Raw genomic sequence first — 18306 nt, 5'->3', positions numbered from 1 at the left:
GAAATTTGATGATGATCTAGATGTATTTGTTCCATTTTTCCTAAGCTACTGACCCACACTGCAGTAGAGTTCCACATTTACAGTTCTTAAAGTTTAGGAAAAATGTCAGGGCCTTGGCGAAGATGCAGAGGAGATTTACTAGAATGATGCCAGGGATGAGGGACTTCAATTATTCTCAGATTGGAGAAACTGGGATTGTTCTCCTTAGAGAAGGTTAAGGGGAGATTAAATAGAGGTGTTCAAAAATTATGAGGGGTTTTGATAGAGTAAATAAGGAGAAACTGTTTCCACTGGCAGGAGGAACAGTAACCAGAGGATACAGATTTAAGATAATTGGCAAAAGAACCAGAGAGGAGAAGAGAATTTTTTTTATGCCGCGAGTTGTCATGATCTGGAATGTGCTGCCTGAAAGGAGGTGGAAGTAGACTCAGTAGCAACTTTCAAAAGGGAATTGGATAAATACTTGAAAAGGAAAAATTTGCTGGGCTATGGGAAAAAATTGGATAGCTCTTTCACAAAGCCGGCACTGGCATGATGGGCCGAATGGCCTCCTTCTTTGCTGTGTCATTATATGATTCTTACCAAAATGGCCACTCTGACCTGGTCCTGCTCTCACTCGATAACCTCGCATATGTACTTTCCAACAGGAGTCACTGGTGAATAGTTTTCATTAGGAACCCTGACTGACTTTTCCCCTCTCCAGCCCAGGCCAACTGGAGCACTTCGACTGATACCTTGAGTGGGATTAGCTAATTCGGCACAGAATAGGCGTTGAATTGGGAATTACTGGTCTGTAAGACTTAATATTACACTGGACAGTGCCTTTATCCCCTAGGCCATGGGAGCCTTTGATCTTCTATATAAATATCTCATTCAGTTTTGTCCCTTGTCTGATAAAAGAATTGCCGAGAGATTTACTGGATTCAAATTCTGCAAAGTGCTCTTCAGCTTTTTTAAGAGAGGCACAGACATGCGTACCACACAATGCAATCTTTTGTCTAAAGATTAAAAATACTAAATACTAGGGTATATTCAACACTCTCAGTGGGGAGCTGCACCCGTAGGGAGCACAGGATAGAGAATGGGGATAACACATTTTATAATCCTAGCTCTGATCCATGCTCCCTTTAAAACTATAAATATAAATATAAGATAGTCATTAATAAATCCAATAGGGAATTCAGGAGAAACTTCTTAGCCCAGGGGGTGGTGAGAATGTGGAACTCACTACCCCAAGGAATAGTTGAGGTGAATAGCATCGATGCATTTAAGGGGAATCTAGATAAACACATGAGGGAGAAAGGAATAGAAGGGTTTGCTGATAGGGTTAGATGAAGAGGGCTGGGAGGAGACTCGTGTGAAGGATAAGTACCAGCACAGATCAGTTGGGCCGAATGGCCTGTTTCTGTGCTGTAAATTCTATGTAATTCTATGTGGCTTGCCTGCTGGAACCTTAGAAGCACTGAATTTACCCTAATGAGTGAAAATCATAAAATAGCCAAAGAATGGACATAATCCTGCCTATTTATCATAGAATGGTTACAGCACAGAAGGAAGCCATTCAGCCCATCAAGCCCATGCCAATGTTACTCATCACTCAGATGAATAGTCTAAATAAAGTTCAAACATAAAACCAATGTGGCCTTTAATACTCAGTGTGGAGAATGTCGGGATTATCTGCTATTATGAACATGATTACCACTTATGGTATTAAAACAGGTTATGTTGTTCTGCAATCTCTACTTAAGCACTTCAATGTATTTTGCTGTTCTTAAATATTATGCACTTTTAATCTGCACTTAAATATTGTTGGGCAGGAACCAGGACACAGATAAAACGCACAACAAACAGGTTATTAGATAGGATAAGTGGCTCACATTGAAGTGGTCCTTGTATTCTGTGCGCCTTAGAAATCTTTCTGAATGGCTGTCGTACAGAGGAGCCCGATATAATCAGCTCAGTTTTCAGGCAAAATGTGTCATTTGTAGGAATTGATTGTTCTTTTAAAGAGAACAGACTAATGGGAACTGGATTGTACAGTGAAATAAAAGGCAATCTATGTCCTGGATTTGAATCCAGCCTGGGCAAATTCTTTTATTGGTCTGCTCAGCGCCTGGCCTAAAACATGCTCGATGCTGGTAATGGGGTTGAAAGTGGATGAATGTTCCATTCTCCAGCAATTTTGCTTATTTTCTTTTATGAGAAAGAAACCAAAGGGCGGTGTGTCTTATTTAATTTGTTCTTGTCGTGTGGGCAAGGAAGACAGGGCCGCACTTCTCGCCCGCTCCCAGTTGCTCTAATAAGTGGCAGTGGGTCTCTTTGATGAACCACTGGAGTCTTTGTGCTGGTGGTTCTGCCGTGATGGTGTTAGGTTGGAAATTCCAGGATTTTGACCCAACGACAATGATGGAACAGCGATATAGTTCCATCAGTCAGGATGGTGTGTGATTTGTAGGAGGACATTGGAGGTGATAATGTTCCCATGATGTCGGAAGAGCTACAGTGTACACAAATGTACATTTATTAATTGTGAATAGTTCGATTAGCCAAAAAGAATACAGTTAATTGGTCTGGAGAGAATTACACTGTGTTAAACTCTCTCATTTATAGAACTAGGTTTGGAGATGAAAGGTAATGCTCCACTCTAGGCCCTAAGGGTCCATACGACACATTGCTCTGTGAATGTATCTCAAATTTCAAATGGGTTAAGGCCTATCTGCATTGGCCAGTGTGTCCAATGCTATGGCGGGCATCTTGAATATAAAATCGGCTAAAGTGAAGAACTTTCTTTCTCTCACCAATCTTCTTTCCTCTCCTGAAGGGTTATGCTGCCTTGGCTGCGAGTTGCCCTCTACTATCTCACCCAAGCGACCATTATTCCCATGTGATTATTGGCACCGACAGGCTATTCAACAGTTGGGCTCAGACTCAGAGCCAAGCCCGAAACTGTCCTCGCATCACATCTACACGTGCATTTCCAGCAGCAGTGTAATCTTGGCTGATAGGAAAAAACCAATCTCCAACCTTGAGCGTATGGTAGATCCCGGCCCTACAACCCTCCGAAATCTCTGCGCTCCTCCAATTCTGGCCTCTTGCGCAGCCCCGATTTTAATTGCTCCACCATTGGTGGCCATGCCTTCAGCTCTGCTCACTCAGGTCCCAGATGCCCTGTTTCCCTCGCTGCGCTGTTATCACTTTTGTGGGCGAACATTTTTTAAGTTGAAGGGAGCAGAGGCAAGTCTAACTTAATGGCAGACGTCGTTAGATGCTTTGTTGCAGCAAATTCTGGCCTATAGGCTTTCAGGGCTAAAATGTTTGAATATAGACGTCAGGTATGCAGCCTGTAATCCATCACACCATGATTTAAATGAATTGCTAGTGTGAAGATCTGTTTGCAGCCGTTTAATTAACTGATGAAATTGAACTCATTGCACACTTTAGAACTGACATTTTAATTACTGTATGGCAAGATTATACACTGTAGATAACTATAGTAATATTTATAATAGGGTTTAATCAGATCCACGCAATAGTCTGACAATACATGACACAAACTACTCACAGTATATTTTGTTCTAGAGTTATTTTTCTTATGTGTTTCCTTTCCACTCCCTGAAGGTGCTGATTCACGCTCCACACTTTACTATGGGAAACGACAGCCCTGCGTTATCTCACCAAAGTACCCATCTTCTTGTCTCATATGAGCCTAGACAGTGAATAACATCAGGTTATTCAGTCACGGAGGTGCTACAGCCAAGCCCTCACCCACCTCCTACATCTGCTATTGACACCAGAGGTCACTGGGCAGCAAATAGGAGCGGCTGTTTCTTCCCTCCTGCGTAGTCACGGCCACTTGTGCCGCTCCTATAGCAACCCTGGCCAAGATTCGCTAACTCGGCACGGATCTGGTATCAAACCTCTGATTTTGCCCGTCTTTAGGGCTCAGTATCAGAACAGAACGGTTTCATGCTTTTAAATCTGACTGAGATGATTGCAGTGTATCTTAAACTCTCTTTTTAATTACAGAAAACATGTAAACTATTATATCAGACAACAGAGAAAAGAAACAGAACATTATACAGTGTGTAATCAGATTCGAAGACCTCGATTTTCACAGGGGTAGAGGTGGCGGGAAGGATACGGGGGGGGCCCGTAAGCAGATAACGAACCCAGGGACGTGGCGACTTTGCCGATCTTAACGGCAGGGCCTTATTTAAATAAATCTTTGCAGAGCCCCGCCAGACGCTGCTCCTCCGCTCAGGCCTCAGGTTAAAATTGCAGATCGGGTCCTAATGGCATCATCGGCCCTGATCTGGATATTTAAAGTAGGATCCTGCTTCCTTCCTGCGATTGTCCTCCTCACCGGCTCAAAAGTGCAGGTTAATACCGGCACACGGTGGGAAGGCAGAGGGATCAGAGGGGGTAAGTGCCTGGCATTATTTTAACTGCCCCCCAGCCTGGTTTCCGCCAGGTAGTGGCTTTGCTGAAGGCTGCATGTGAGGGGTGAAGAGCAGGACTCATGGATCAGGAGATCACAGGCGCACAAGCCCACTGAGAGAACTGGATGGTGGAATTACCTCGATGACTTCTAATGCCTCAACAAAGGAATTCTGCCGTCGTAGAGTGAACACAGTAACTGAGAAGGGACCATAAAAATGTGAGGGACGAGAAGCTTCCTCATATATTCTAACATGTTCCCACTTTCTGTTTCTGCAGGCAAGAAAAATTCTATTTTGCTCCATAAAGTGCAGCATGACCTGAACTCTGGTGCCTTGAACTATCAGGAGAATGAGATCATACAGCAGATTGTACAGCACGACAGGGAGATGGCACAGAACATCCAGAATCCGGCACCCACGGTTTCCTCTCCAGCGCCAGTCATCTGGACACCACTGGTCCAAGCACCACTACAGGCAGCAGCTGCCACCACATCTGTGGCTATCGCACTCACACATCACCACCCAGGCCTCCCTGGAAGTATATTCCAGCCTCCCGTATCCATTCTAAGTTCGCTGGGACAACAATCCAGCCAAACACCAAGACAGCTACGGAGGGTGCAATATTCTGCTCCAACCACAGGACCTTCTTCAGTGGGCTCTCCATCTAGTACACCATCACAATTACAGACACCCTGTGCAGAATCACCCTCGGCTTCTTTATTTCAGACACATCAGCTCATAAGCGGCTCAGCATCCAGCAGTTTGAATCAACTCCAGCAACTTGCAACTGGTTCTCCTTCTGCAAGCTCAGGACATGTTCGTTCAGGTGCGACTTCAACTAGTTTAAGTCAAATTCAACAGTCTAGGGCTAGCTCACCTTCAGCCAGCCTAGGACAACTCCAGCAGTTTTTAAGCAGCTCACCTATATCTGGTCTACAACAGTGTACCCTAGGATCGTCCTCCCCTACCTTCCCGCAGCTCCACCAGCCTTTGTCTAGCCCTGCCACCACTGGCTTTAGCCAATTTCAACCTGCCTCCAAATCACCTCAGGTGAACCCCGGTCATCTTCAGTTTCCAAGCAGCGCACAATCAGCTGGACTGAACCAGTTCCAGCAACTGACACCTAGTTCTCCCTCAGCTAATCTAAGCCAGCTTCATCAAGCTGCAAGCAGATCTCCTTCACCCAGTTTAAGTCTCCTTCCTCAAGCCAGTTCAAGCTCTCCATCAGCACACTTTCAAATGCCACAAAGTGGATTAGGACAACAACCAAGCACCATGGTCCAAATTCAACCAGAAAAACCCAGTTATCCGTCAGCTCCTGTGTCACAGCTGCAACATTCAGGCACCGCGTCTCTGTGCTACACCCCTCATGCTCCAAATCCTCCAGTTCAAAGTCCAGTGACTAAAAGAACATTTCATTGTGGCCCACCTGATGTATCAGGATCCCATAGCTCTCTCCTGATGCCACAAACTCCTCCAGCACTTCAACAAATCATCACTGTAAAAAGTACGCAGCCAATCGGCCGTCTCACGCAGGACATTAAGGTGATTTCTGCTTCTCAGCCATCCTTGCCCCAAGAGTTGGCTCAAGCAATGCATCGAAGCAGCCCTTCCTCAGTCAGAGAATCCGCGGGCAGTTTAACAACCTTTTCTAGACCCGCACGTCTAAGCAAACCATGCAGCTCCATCCCTGAGCGTATGACTCTACCTAGGCAGTTGTCCTCAGGGTCTTTACCTCAACCACAAGGACAAGTACTTGGAGCATCTGCTGCTACTTTCCCAACTACATTATCTAAGGACGAATCTGTTCCTCGGAAGGGATCAGTAAGCTTTGGTTCTGATTTGGAACCTGTCCGGTCTAAGCTCCCTTCCAACTTGTGAGGTTATATGAGGACCTAGCAGGTCACATGCTCTCTAGTTTATTATATATAATTCTCTTTTCTTCTGTATAACTGTGATTTTTTTTTTAGATAACCAGTTACTCTAGAGCTATAGTTTTGTGTCACATTATTTTATAAATTTTTCATACAAAGGGAATGGATAATTGATAAACTGTATAAACTGCTGCAGATAAACAAAGTATGGCCTCTTTCGCAGTACTAGAACTAATAGCAGAATGATATAGAGACACTAAAATGTAATGTTTTTGAAAAAAACAATATTCAATGACTCTTGAAGCTTCATTAAAGGTCAGAAACAATTTAGCACCAACAAATGGCCCAGTAATGCATCCAGGGTCAGGACTATAGTAGAAGAAGTTCAATTGATGTATGGCTCTACACTATCAGATATACATGAGTGGGAGAAACCTCTGCTCTCAGGTTTTTAGAGCTGTCAAAATGTTCTGGGACTCCAATGTTAATTGATATTGATAATGTATATTAATTAGGGTCAAGGCAAGGAGACGGTCAGTTTGTCATGGCCTGATGCAGATGTGTTCTGCATAGGGGCAGGCGTCAGACCAAGGAAAGTAAAAAAAAAGTAATTTTCAGGTATTAAAATTGGGAGTTTGAGTCGAAGAGACCTCATTGGAGTATCCTTTACATGAGACGCTTATTGTAGGTAACTTTTTCTCCTTACATCCCATCACTATCTATCGCAGTTCTATTAGTTATATTACTAACAATGGGCTTTCCCCAGCAATTGATAGCTGAGTACCCTGGTAAACTTCATAACGTACTGCAATTTGAAAATGTTTTCTACTAACAATGGGCGAGTGAGGGGACTGCAAGGTAAGTTAAAACATAGCATGGTTGTTACCTACAAGGAAGCGACAAAGTATTCCATCTTATTCCTTGCACATAACATGCAGCATTACATAAAGGGCTTCAAAAGCAAAGATTTATGTGGATTTTTTTCTTTAGTAGAGTGACTCTTGGAATTTGTTCAATGAGGTATCTATTATACATAGATAGACTATACCAAAAACTCCCCAAATGAGGTGTTAATACCTTATTAAGTAAGATTTAAAAATATAAGAGAAACATTAAGCAGGATTAAGTAACTCTCTCGATGGCTCAGATGGTTGATTCACGGATCAGTGTAAAGCTGACCTGTACAGACCATAATGATCCAGGTTCCATTCCCAGTCTATAGTGAGTTAGCTGATCTCAGCCAAGAAAGCAGTTCAGGCGCCATAATTGTCATCAGTGCCCTTAGACTAAGCCGGAGGATAAAAGAAAAATCAGACAGGTATCCTTCTCCTGGTCTCTATCCAGTAAATCCTGCTAGAAAGTGCCATGTGTAGCTGCCAGGTGAGAGGAGGATCAAGTTTAGCTGTGAGACTATCACACTCAAATAGCCCGGCAGCACTCACTGTCTAGGCTCACACATGAAGGATAATCATTTGGGTGAGGTCCTGGAATATGGCCAGTGCCTTTGGAGCTGTTAGTGCGTGCCTTCAGTGGAGTACATTGGAGGGCTCAATAAATTTTAAAAGCTTGGTGTCATTAATATTTTTTTAATCATAAAGATGTCATTGTATAAGCAAAGAGAGATGCATTGAAACATAAAAGCTCATATTCAATATTTGAAGAGCAGAACAAGTTAAAAATGTCTGCCAAAATGAGAGATGTATTACATCAAAACAGGCCATTTGCCCAACTGATCTGTGCCGGCTCCACACCAGCCTCCTCCCTCTCTACTTCATCTCACCCTATCACCATATCCTTCTCTTCCTTTCTCCCTCATGTGCTTATCCAGCTTCCCCTTAAATGCATCTATGCTATTCACCTCAACTATTCCTTGTGGTAGCACGTTCCACATTCTTGCCACTCTGGGTAAAGTTTCTCCTTATATCTTATATTTATGGCCTCTGGTTTTGGACTGCCCCACAAGTGGAAATATTTTCTCTACGTCTACCCTATCATTATCTTAAAGACCTCTATCAGACCAACCCTCATTTTTCTCTTTTCTAGAGAAAAGAGTCCCAGCCTGTTCAGCCTTTCCTGGTAAGTATATCCTCTCAGTTCTGGTATCATCTGTATGAATCTTTTTTGCACCCTCTCCAATGCCCCTATATCCTTTCTATAATATTGAGACCAGAACTATGCACAGTGCTCCAAGTGTGGTCTAACCAAGGTTCTATACAAGTTTAACATAACTTCTCTGCTTTTCAATTCTATCCCTCTAGAAATGAACCCTAGTGCTTGGTTTGCCTTTTTTATGGCCATATTAACCATATTAAGGATTGCAGCTTTCCTTCCCTAAAGGACATTACTGAACCAGTTGGGTTTTTATGACAATCCGACAGCTTTGTGGTCACTTTTACTGATAGCAGCTTTTTATTTCCAGATTTTGTAAAAAAAACTGAATTTAAATTCTCATGATGGAATTTGAACTCACGTTCTCGCTGGATTACAGATTACTAGTCCAGTAACATTAGTCCTACGCTACATTACTAGTCCAGTAACATTAGTCCTACGCTACATTACTAGTCCAGTAACATTAGTCCTACGCTACATTACTAGTCCAGTAACATTAGCACTACACTACGCTACCTTCTGAGGGTCAACTAAAGAGAAAGTAAAACGTTTTTGTAAAGTAATTATAGACTTGGAAAAATATCTGGGTCATCTAGAATAAGAAGCCAAACCCAGCACACTGAGAAAGTGAAGGAGTGCAGCCCACAGAAAGAAACTTCCAAAGAGATGTCTGCCTCTCCTACCACTATGGACAGGTAGTCAGTCTTTCAAACCAAGAACAATCATTGAATGCAATCAGCCAACCATCAATGACCAACTAATCTGACTGTAACTGGACAATGGTCCCTGCTGTAATACTTGAAGCAATGCCCTAAACATCCCATTGGACCAGATGTGTCACATTACTGCCCGTACAAATGTTTATCACAGCCCTAGCAGGACAATACAATGCTGAAGAAATATTGTATAGTCTCTCATTTTGTTTTGAAATACAAATAAGGAAGGATTTTTTCAAACAAAATTATGTATCTGAAGTTCAGAGTTAGACAAAAGTGTAGCAAATTTGTATTCGTGTCACTTTAAACTTACACCAAATGATTTCACCGAGACCGATGGGAAAAGAGCCAGTCCACACATATACCTGTGCAACCCAGACAGTGATGGAGAGAAAGAAGGCTTCAAACTTCGATTTATTACTAGCAGATCTCACGTGGTGTTGCTTACAGCAAATCAGAGGATACACTGCTTTATAATGGGGATGTTAGCAATAAAGTATAATGGGGAAAGTGTGACAAACGAAATGTGGTGCCTGCAGGATGTGTGAGATATACACAAGGCTTTTAATATATTATAGATTATGTAACGCAAATGTGTTTCGTTGAGTTTGTAATCTGGGAAAAATTGTTAAGATGAACATGTTCGGAAGAAATTGAAAGAAAGTAGTAGTTTATTTGGCCGTGCCTTATCTTGTAATAGTCATATTATTGGCTGGCACCTGGTTACATCAGTATTGCTATAAAAATAGTAGAAAAGATACTGGTAACCTTTACCTTTGAGTTCTAAGTTTCAGTGTGATGCAAGGAAAGAAAATAAACTCTTATAAGGTTATAAATTTATTCCTGCTAAAGGAATATTGTACTTAACCCAATATCAGGCTCCCTCCACCTGACTCACAATTACCTACGTCTACAGCACAGATCTACCTTGAGCTCAGAAATCAATGGAACACTCTCAGCTCTGAAGAGCAAATACAGAGAATCCAGCTTGTTACAGCAGCAAAGAGTTGCTTTTCTTAGGGTGGAGTGGAGATGCGTTGTCAGGGCAATGTAGGGTAATGCAGCTTTACTAAACGGGATCATAGACGTGTCTCAGTGATCAGTGAATTCAGAGTGGTAAATTATTCAACTCTCAACTTGCACCTTAACTTATATGAGGACCAGAGTTGAACTACAGTATTGAAAGGGAAATATTTGCTTTACTCGTAATCCCACCACTGGTTTATGCCTCCCACAATCCACTACTGGAATTACTTTAACTACCATAACCTTTCTCCACAGGGTAGGAGATGAGGTAGCTTAGGGATCAGTTTCTTAATAACCAGTGTAAACAATTTTACAACACCAAGTTATAGTCCAGCAATTTTATTTGAAATTCACAAGCTTTCGGAGGCTTCCTCCTTCCTCAGGTGAATGCTGTGGAAATGAAATCCTCGAACCTCTCGCATTTATAAATCACAGAACAATACCTGGTGATTACAGACGTTCTTTCCAACTGCCCGTTGCCAAGGCAATCAGTGTGCAGACAGACAGGTGTTACCTACAAGGTCTCCGAATATACAAACCACCAAAAAAAAGAGATAGAGAGGCAGAAACATGGAAACATGAAATCTTTTCCATGTTTCTGCCTCTCTATCTCTGTTTTTTTTGGTGGTTTGTATATTCGGAGACCTTGTAGGTAACACCTGTCTGTCTGCACACTGATTGCCTTGGCAACGGGCAGTTGGAAAGAACGTCTGTAATCACCAGGTATTGTTCTGTGATTTATAAATGCGAGAGGTTCGAGGATTTCATTTCCACAGCATTCACCTGAGGAAGGAGGAAGCCTCCGAAAGCTTGTGAATTTCAAATAAAATTGCTGGACTATAACTTGGTGTTGTAAAATTGTTTACAATTGTCAACCCCAGTCCATCACCGGCATCTCCACATCATTAATAACCAGTGACAAACATTAGGCAGCTGGCACAATCAAGGAAGTCCAAACAACTGAAATTAAAATACTTAATTGCTCAATTGCTGTATTTCCCATTCCCACATGACCAGTGTAGGCCATCCGATATCTTTTGCAAAAACAACCCACCTGCACATCCTCACTCATCCCCCAACTCAGCCTCACTGTGTTGACACACTCTTTGTCCTTATCTCTAGAAGCTGCTGTTCAACATAGTTATATTACTGAGCCACACTTACTAAAGAGAAAAAGAAGCTGCCCAATGTCCTACAGTGAGTAAGCTCACTTTATCTTAATCTCCTCCAACACCAACAGTCACAATTGATAATCTAGTTATCTCCCTGGGTGGAAACAGCAGAAATACTGTCCACTGATCTGAAAAAAAATACTTCCCAAAATGATTAGCAAGAAGCATAAAAATGGGCTGAGTAGATAGGTCCTTTTGCAGGGGCTAGCCCTGGCATGAATGGCTGAATTGTCTCCTTTTTCACTGAATTATTCAATGAAAGGATACACAAGACCTCACTGTTGTAAACACAGTAGGTGTCATTACTCAACATTGAGGTTTGTAAAGATCGATGGCTGGACTACATCTAACCCTTCAACTTTCTCAACAATCCACCACTACTCCCTACAGTATCATAATTACAACCACAAAACACCACCACAAGAGTTCAATGGAAAAAAAATGTTCCAAAATATCTTAAGGGTTTAACTACTATACACAAACACGTGTAGTACAAATTGAATGCAAATAATCTCTGACAGGAATGATGTAACTCAACTGTGCCTCCGGTGTTTAGGATTGCATAACTAATGACACTGAATAGTTCATTTTCTACAATCAAGTGCTCTTCATCATGTCTCCTCTATATAGTGGTGGTAAATTACTTTCATGAGTGTGAAGGCCAAGATCTCTTTAATATTTCAGGCAAGAGCAAATTAGGATGGTAATTTGCATTAAAATACTTGGAACTCACAATCACAATGATGATATACTTTATATCTAGAGGACTAGAATACAAGGGGATAGAGGTTATGCTACAGCCAAACAAAGCCCTGGTTAGTCCACACCTGGAGTACTGCATTCAGTTCTGGCCACCGCACTTTAAGAAGGATATATTGGCCTTGGAGGGAGTGCAGCGTAGATTCACTAGAATGGTACCTAGACTCCATGGTTAAATTACGAGGAGAGATTACACAAACTAGGGTTGTATTCCCTGGAATTTAGAAGATTAAGGGGTGATTTGATTGAAGTTTTCAAGATATTAAGGGGAACTGATAGGGTGGATAGAGAGAAACTATTTCCGCTGGTTGGGGAGTCTCGGACTAGGGGACAGAGCCTAAAAATTAGAGCCAGGACTTTCAGGAGTGAAGTTAGGAAATATTTCTACGCGCAAAGGGTGGGAGACGTTTGGAACTCTCTTCCGCAAACGGCAGTTGATGTTAGCTCAATTGTTAATTTTGAATCGGAGATCGATAGGTTTTTGTTGACTAAAGTTATTAAGGGATATGGGGCTAAGGTGAATATATAGAGTTAGGTCACAGAACAGCCATGATCTCATTGAATGGAGCAGGCTTGAGGGGCTAAATAGCCTAATCCTGTTGCTACATTCTCATTGTCCTATGAGTGCCCAGTTCCTTCTACACTGCATCCACTGGACCGTGGTGAACCGTTTTAACAATTACTTGGGCTGATAGTTTTATTCTTGTTTTCTTTTCTGTTGACAAGAATCTTAAATATGCAATTAGAAGGTGCACAGAAGTGCTCCCCTGATATAGCCGAGTGAATAACTGACCCATTCAGGCCAGGAAGGTCCTTGATTCTAACATGAGTCTGTGCTGAGATAGGACAGTGGTAGGATCACTAAAATCGGCCTCAAACCTATGAGCTAGAAAGAGAGGGAAAATCAAGCAGGGTTTCCATTGTTAATTGTATCATGCGATTTATATCAATCAGTGTTAATTGTATTTAGGTGGTGGGTATCAATTGGGGACTCTCTTGTATCCATTTATCGGAGGGAGCTTATCTAGGGGGTGCTGGGTGTGTAATGGGGATCTCTGAGAATAAAGGCTCGGAAACAACTGAAGACTAGGCTCTAGTATTCTATCCTTCACCACCTGACTATCTGACTTTTACATCCACTTCCGATCAAGGTCCAGCATTCCCTGGTGAATGTGGGTGTGTAGACATCAGGTGAGTAAAGGATGAGGCTCCTTTGTGACCTTGTTGGGGTCAAGTAGCGTACTAAAACTGACCGTCGCGGCTCATGTATGACGAATGGCCCCTTGGGTGAAGTACCACATGATGATAATCACCCATGGATCCATGTACATCATCAATGCCTTCAAGAGGAGAGGAGGGGAGAAAACCAATGGCTGATTTTTTTTATGTGCATGAAGAGTGTGTCAGGATTGAGTTGAGAGCAGTTTGCGAACCATCCACCAATTGTGAGTTAAGAAATGTGTGGCTCCTCCCATTTTTCTAATTATATCTTACAATATTTCATGGAATCGTAGAATCTTACAGCACAGAAGGAGGCCATTCAGCCCATCATGCCTGTGCCAACTCTTTGCAAGAGCTATCCAATTAGTCTCACTCCTCTGCTTAAAAAGATTTCTCCTCATCTCCTCTCTTTTGCCAATAATCTTAAGTTTCGTAGTAAATTCTTGCAGAAGATGACTTTTGTAGGTATTAAATGATGGAAACATTGCCCAAGATATTCAGGACTGAGCCTCTCAGATTAAAGTAGACAAATTACCATTTGTCAGTGCCATCCATGTATCACATCTATTGAATGTTGATGTGGATGGGGTTTCAAGGATTAAATAAGACATAGACATCTTGCTGCATAGACTAGGCTTGTATTCCCTCGAGTGCAGAAGATTAAGGGATGATGTAATTGAGCTGTTTAAGATGGTTAAAGGAGTTGATAGGGTAGATAAGGAGAAACTATTTCCTCTGGTGGGGGTGTCCAGTACAAGGGGACATAACCTTAAAATTAGAGCTAGGCCATTCAGGGGTGATGTCAGGAAGCACTTCTTCACACAAAGGGCAGTGGGAATCTGGAACTCTCTCCCCAAAAAAGCTGTTGAGGCTGGGAGTCAATTGAAAATTTCAAAACTGAGATTGATAGATTTTTGTTAGGCAAGAGTATTAAGGGTTATGGAACCAAGGCAAGTAAATGGAGTTATGATACAGATCAGCCATGATCTAACTGATTGGCAGAACAGGCTCGAGGGCCTGATTGGCTACTTCTGTTCCTATGTTCCTAAGACAAGCATCCCAGATAATATTTTTTTTTTAATTTGCTTGGTTTTATATTTTCAAATCCTTCTTGGAGAGGATATTAAAAAATTCTCATTTGAGAGGCAACCTAAGTTCTAGCCTCCAACTTCTCTTTCTTCATCACAATCTTTCTTGTCGCTTTTAATTTTGTTAATGCAACTATGATCAATGTTCTTCTGAATGTTTCTCTCCTTTGCCTCGTGATTCCCCATCCTACACGTCTTCCTCCTTTCTGCATCTTCACCGTTTGAAATCAAGACCAGGAATTTCCTTGGAGCTGCTCTCGCTCTGCTGTTGTATCTTTGCCGGAGATGGAGTGGACACCCTGTTTACGCGTGTACTCTGGGTCTCCGCTGCATCTCCAGCAAAGTTATGGCGGCGGCCCAAGACTTGCTATACCATCAAAATCCTCAGAACCTCAAAACTGGGGAACTCTTTACCTCCTACAATCCAAAGCTTTCAAAACCCAAGTTTGGTGTCATCTAATCACTACATCATGATTTACCTTAACTCTCACTTACTTTTTCATCCTCAGTGATATCCTAACACTATGGGCCTCGGCCTCTCACCTTCACCTCAACCTCTCACAGGTTTCTCAACCAAATGCCACTTTAGTGTACAGTAGGTGACACAAGTGAATGGAAACAATAATAATTGTATACTTTTGCAGAGAAAGGCTTTATCTCCAAGGGTTAATGAGGACATTGACCTGTATAGTATTTTGTGATATTGTTCAAGTATCAATTAATTTAACAATGTTATATAATGCCTCGTTTTTCTTAAAATGTACATAACACAGTAGACCTTTTACAATGATATCTTTTGGAATATGAAAACTAAGTTATAAAAAGAGGGTACTTTATACGGTTTCTCAAAGAAAAAGCCAACAACTGTGTACATTGTAGCAGGGACTGTAACACTGCATTCTAAAATCTTTTCAATGAATGAGAAAGGTTGGGTTTTGCTGTATATACCGACATAGCAACAGACTGCAAAAATTCTAGTCACATTTTCCCTCGTGTCACACGTTCCTGTCTCACTGCGAATGCTTTCATCACAGATACTGGGACAGTCCACTTTTGGCAAGATTCAACTTCAACTTGAAAGATAATGGCTTGATGAGTAATCTTTTATCATAATATTCCTAAAAATGTAGACATTACACAGAAATGAGAGATGGCTAGGAATAAGTGAAGGCTGTAACAGAGGGGGTGAATTTCTGCGGAGGATCTGCCAATTGTAGCTTCGGTGGAAGGTTCGAGGAAACTCCAGGAATAGAGTAAATGCCAATTATACCATTTCTCCAGATTGTGCCAAAGTTTCAGGAGACGATCAGGAGAACCCCCATGGAAATTCAACCCCATAATCTCTGGGCTTGCATAACAAACGTCAACTTTTGATTCATGTTTTAAGAGGCTGATATTCCTAATGCAGCCCAGAGACTATTTGTGACCGATCTCCCATTGGCTCTCGACAGACCCCCTGTCCCGTGTGCCTCTAAACCTCCTCACTGTAGAATGTTGTCCAAACTGGTGTTCAGTGTTATTCCCTCCATTTTTTTGGTCCCCCCAAAAGAAAGGAAGGCAACACTATTAGAAGGCGGGGCCATCTCACCTACCAAACAGTAAGTGAAACAGTCATAGTAAAATTAAAACTATTGATCCAACGATGTTCTTCTCCCCGTGGGAGAGCGCATCATCTGCGTTCAGCGCCTGTGCACAACAGCTCACTGCTGCAGACCCATGCCCCATCACCCTGTAGTGCAGCATTACTGAGAGTGACCCTCGGGCAGGACGCTGGTTCTGAGTGACCCTCGGGCAGGACGCTGGTTCTGAGTGACCCTCGGGCAGGACGCTGGTTCTGAGTGACCCTCGGGCAGGACGCTGGTTCTGAGTGACCCTCGGGCAGGACGCTGGTTCTGAGTGACCCTCGGGCAGGACGCTGGTTCTGAGTGACCCTCGGGCAGGACGCTGGTTCTGAGTGACCCTCGGGCAGGACGCTGGTTCTGAGTGACCCTCGGGCAGGACGCTGGTTCTGAGTGACCCTCGGGCAGGACGCTGGTTCTGAGTGACCCTCGGGCAGGACGCTGGTTCTGAGTGACCCTCGGGCAGGACGCTGGTTCTGAGTGACCCTCGGGCAGGACGCTGGTTCTGAGTGACCCTCGGGCAGGACGCTGGTTCTGAGTGACCCTCGGGCAGGACGCTGGTTCTGAGTGACCCTCGGGCAGGACGCTGGTTCTGAGTGACCCTCGGGCAGGACGCTGGTTCTGAGTGACCCTCGGGCAGGACGCTGGTTCTGAGTGACCCTCGGGCAGGACGCTGGTTCTGAGTGACCCTCGGGCAGGACGCTGGTTCTGAGTGACCCTCGGGCAGGACGCTGGTTCTGAGTGACCCTCGGGCAGGACGCTGGTTCTGAGTGACCCTCGGGGAAGACGATGGTTCTGAGTGACCCTCGGGGAAGACGATGGTTCTGAGTGACCCTCGGGGAAGACGATGGTTCTGAGTGACCCTCGGGGAAGACGCTGGTTCTGAGTGACCCTCGGGGAAGACGCTGGTTCTGAGTGACCCTCGGGGAAGACGATGGTTCTGAGTGACCCTCGGGGAAGACGATGGTTCTGAGTGACCCTCGGGGAAGACGATGGTTCTGAGTGACCCTCGGGGAAGACGATGGTTCTGAGTGACCCTCGGGGAAGACGATGGTTCTGAGTGACCCTCGGGGAAGACGATGGTTCTGAGTGACCCTCGGGGAAGACGATGGTTCTGAGTGACCCTCGGGGAAGACGATGGTTCTGAGTGACCCTCGGGGAAGACGATGGTTCTGAGTGACCCTCGGGGAAGACGATGGTTCTGAGTGACCTTCGGGGAAGACGATGGTTATGAGTGACCTTCGGGGAAGACGATGGTTATGAGTGACCCTCAGGGAAGACGATGGTTATGAGTGACCCTCATGGAAGACGATGGTTATGAGTGACCCTCAGGGCAGACGATGGTTATGAGTGACCCTCAGGGCAGACGATGGTTATGAGTGACCCTCAGGGCAGACGATGGTTATGAGTGACCCTCAGGGCAGACGATGGTTATGAGTGACCCTCAGGGCAGACGATGGTTATGAGTGACCCTCAGGGCAGACGATGGTTATGAGTGACCCTCAGGGCAGACGATGGTTATGAGTGACCCTCAGGGCAGACGATGGTTATGAGTGACCCTCAGGGCAGACGATGGTTATGAGTGACCCTTAGGGCAGACGATGGTTATGAGTGACCCTCAGGGAAGACGATGATTATGAGTGACCCTCAGGGAAGTTGTTGGTCAGGATTGTGGACCTTGACAAAAAGTTAGTGAGCAACATTCGATTTGAAACATCACTGAACTGGTATCTCTGTTATATATCAAGCTCTGTTTTATAGCTCTGTTATATGTTCCTAGCCATCCTTTATTATCCAGTGTGTCTCTCACTGCTCAGGATTATCGATCCAGCACACACACTTGGACTAAATCTAAAAGTGGCAAATCCAGTACATGAATGAGACAGAAATGTGATCAGGGAAGAGGTCAGAAACTAAGAACAAGTTGTTTGGTAATACTGGGATTACTTTTACTTTACTGTATATAAAAGATGTATTTATATCAAAAAAATATACCTTACAGTATTCGCTTTTTTGAAATTTTCGTATCACTAAAGCCACCCTGCTTTGTACCAGCAAAACAGTGGTATCATTTTGTCACATGGGTCTCAGTGCGCAGAGCTATGGCCAGTGTAGGTTATACAAAGCCCTTGACTGCACAATGCTGTCAGTTCAGTTCCTACTGTGTATTATTTGAAGGGGGAAAAAAGTCTCATTGTGAGGGAATTAAAATTACCGGGACTGATTAAATAAAAACAGCAGTCACCAATCGAGGATGCTTTCTCTCTGTGTTGGCATCGGGGA

At 43.5% G+C, this 18306-nt stretch overlaps 1 protein-coding gene across 1 annotated transcript in view; it reads left to right on the top strand.

The window, feature by feature from the left end:
• The window catches only part of LOC137304598 (potassium/sodium hyperpolarization-activated cyclic nucleotide-gated channel 3-like), a 202802-nt gene extending 196293 nt beyond the window's left edge, over positions 1-6509 (top strand). The window contains exons 8-9 of the mRNA XM_067973240.1: positions 4717-6191; positions 6237-6509. Coding sequence (XP_067829341.1) covers positions 4717-6191; positions 6237-6320 — 1559 coding nt within the window. The 3' untranslated portion in view covers positions 6321-6509. The remainder of the gene's footprint in view (positions 1-4716; positions 6192-6236) is intronic.
• Positions 6510-18306: the final 11797 nt, after the last annotated feature.

This window comes from Heptranchias perlo, chromosome 38 (genome assembly GCF_035084215.1).
Source record: "Heptranchias perlo isolate sHepPer1 chromosome 38, sHepPer1.hap1, whole genome shotgun sequence".
Classification (NCBI taxonomy): Eukaryota; Metazoa; Chordata; class Chondrichthyes; order Hexanchiformes; family Hexanchidae; genus Heptranchias; species Heptranchias perlo.
The sequence above is the reverse complement of the archived record's forward strand: the minus strand, read 5'-3'. Positions and strand labels throughout refer to the sequence as shown.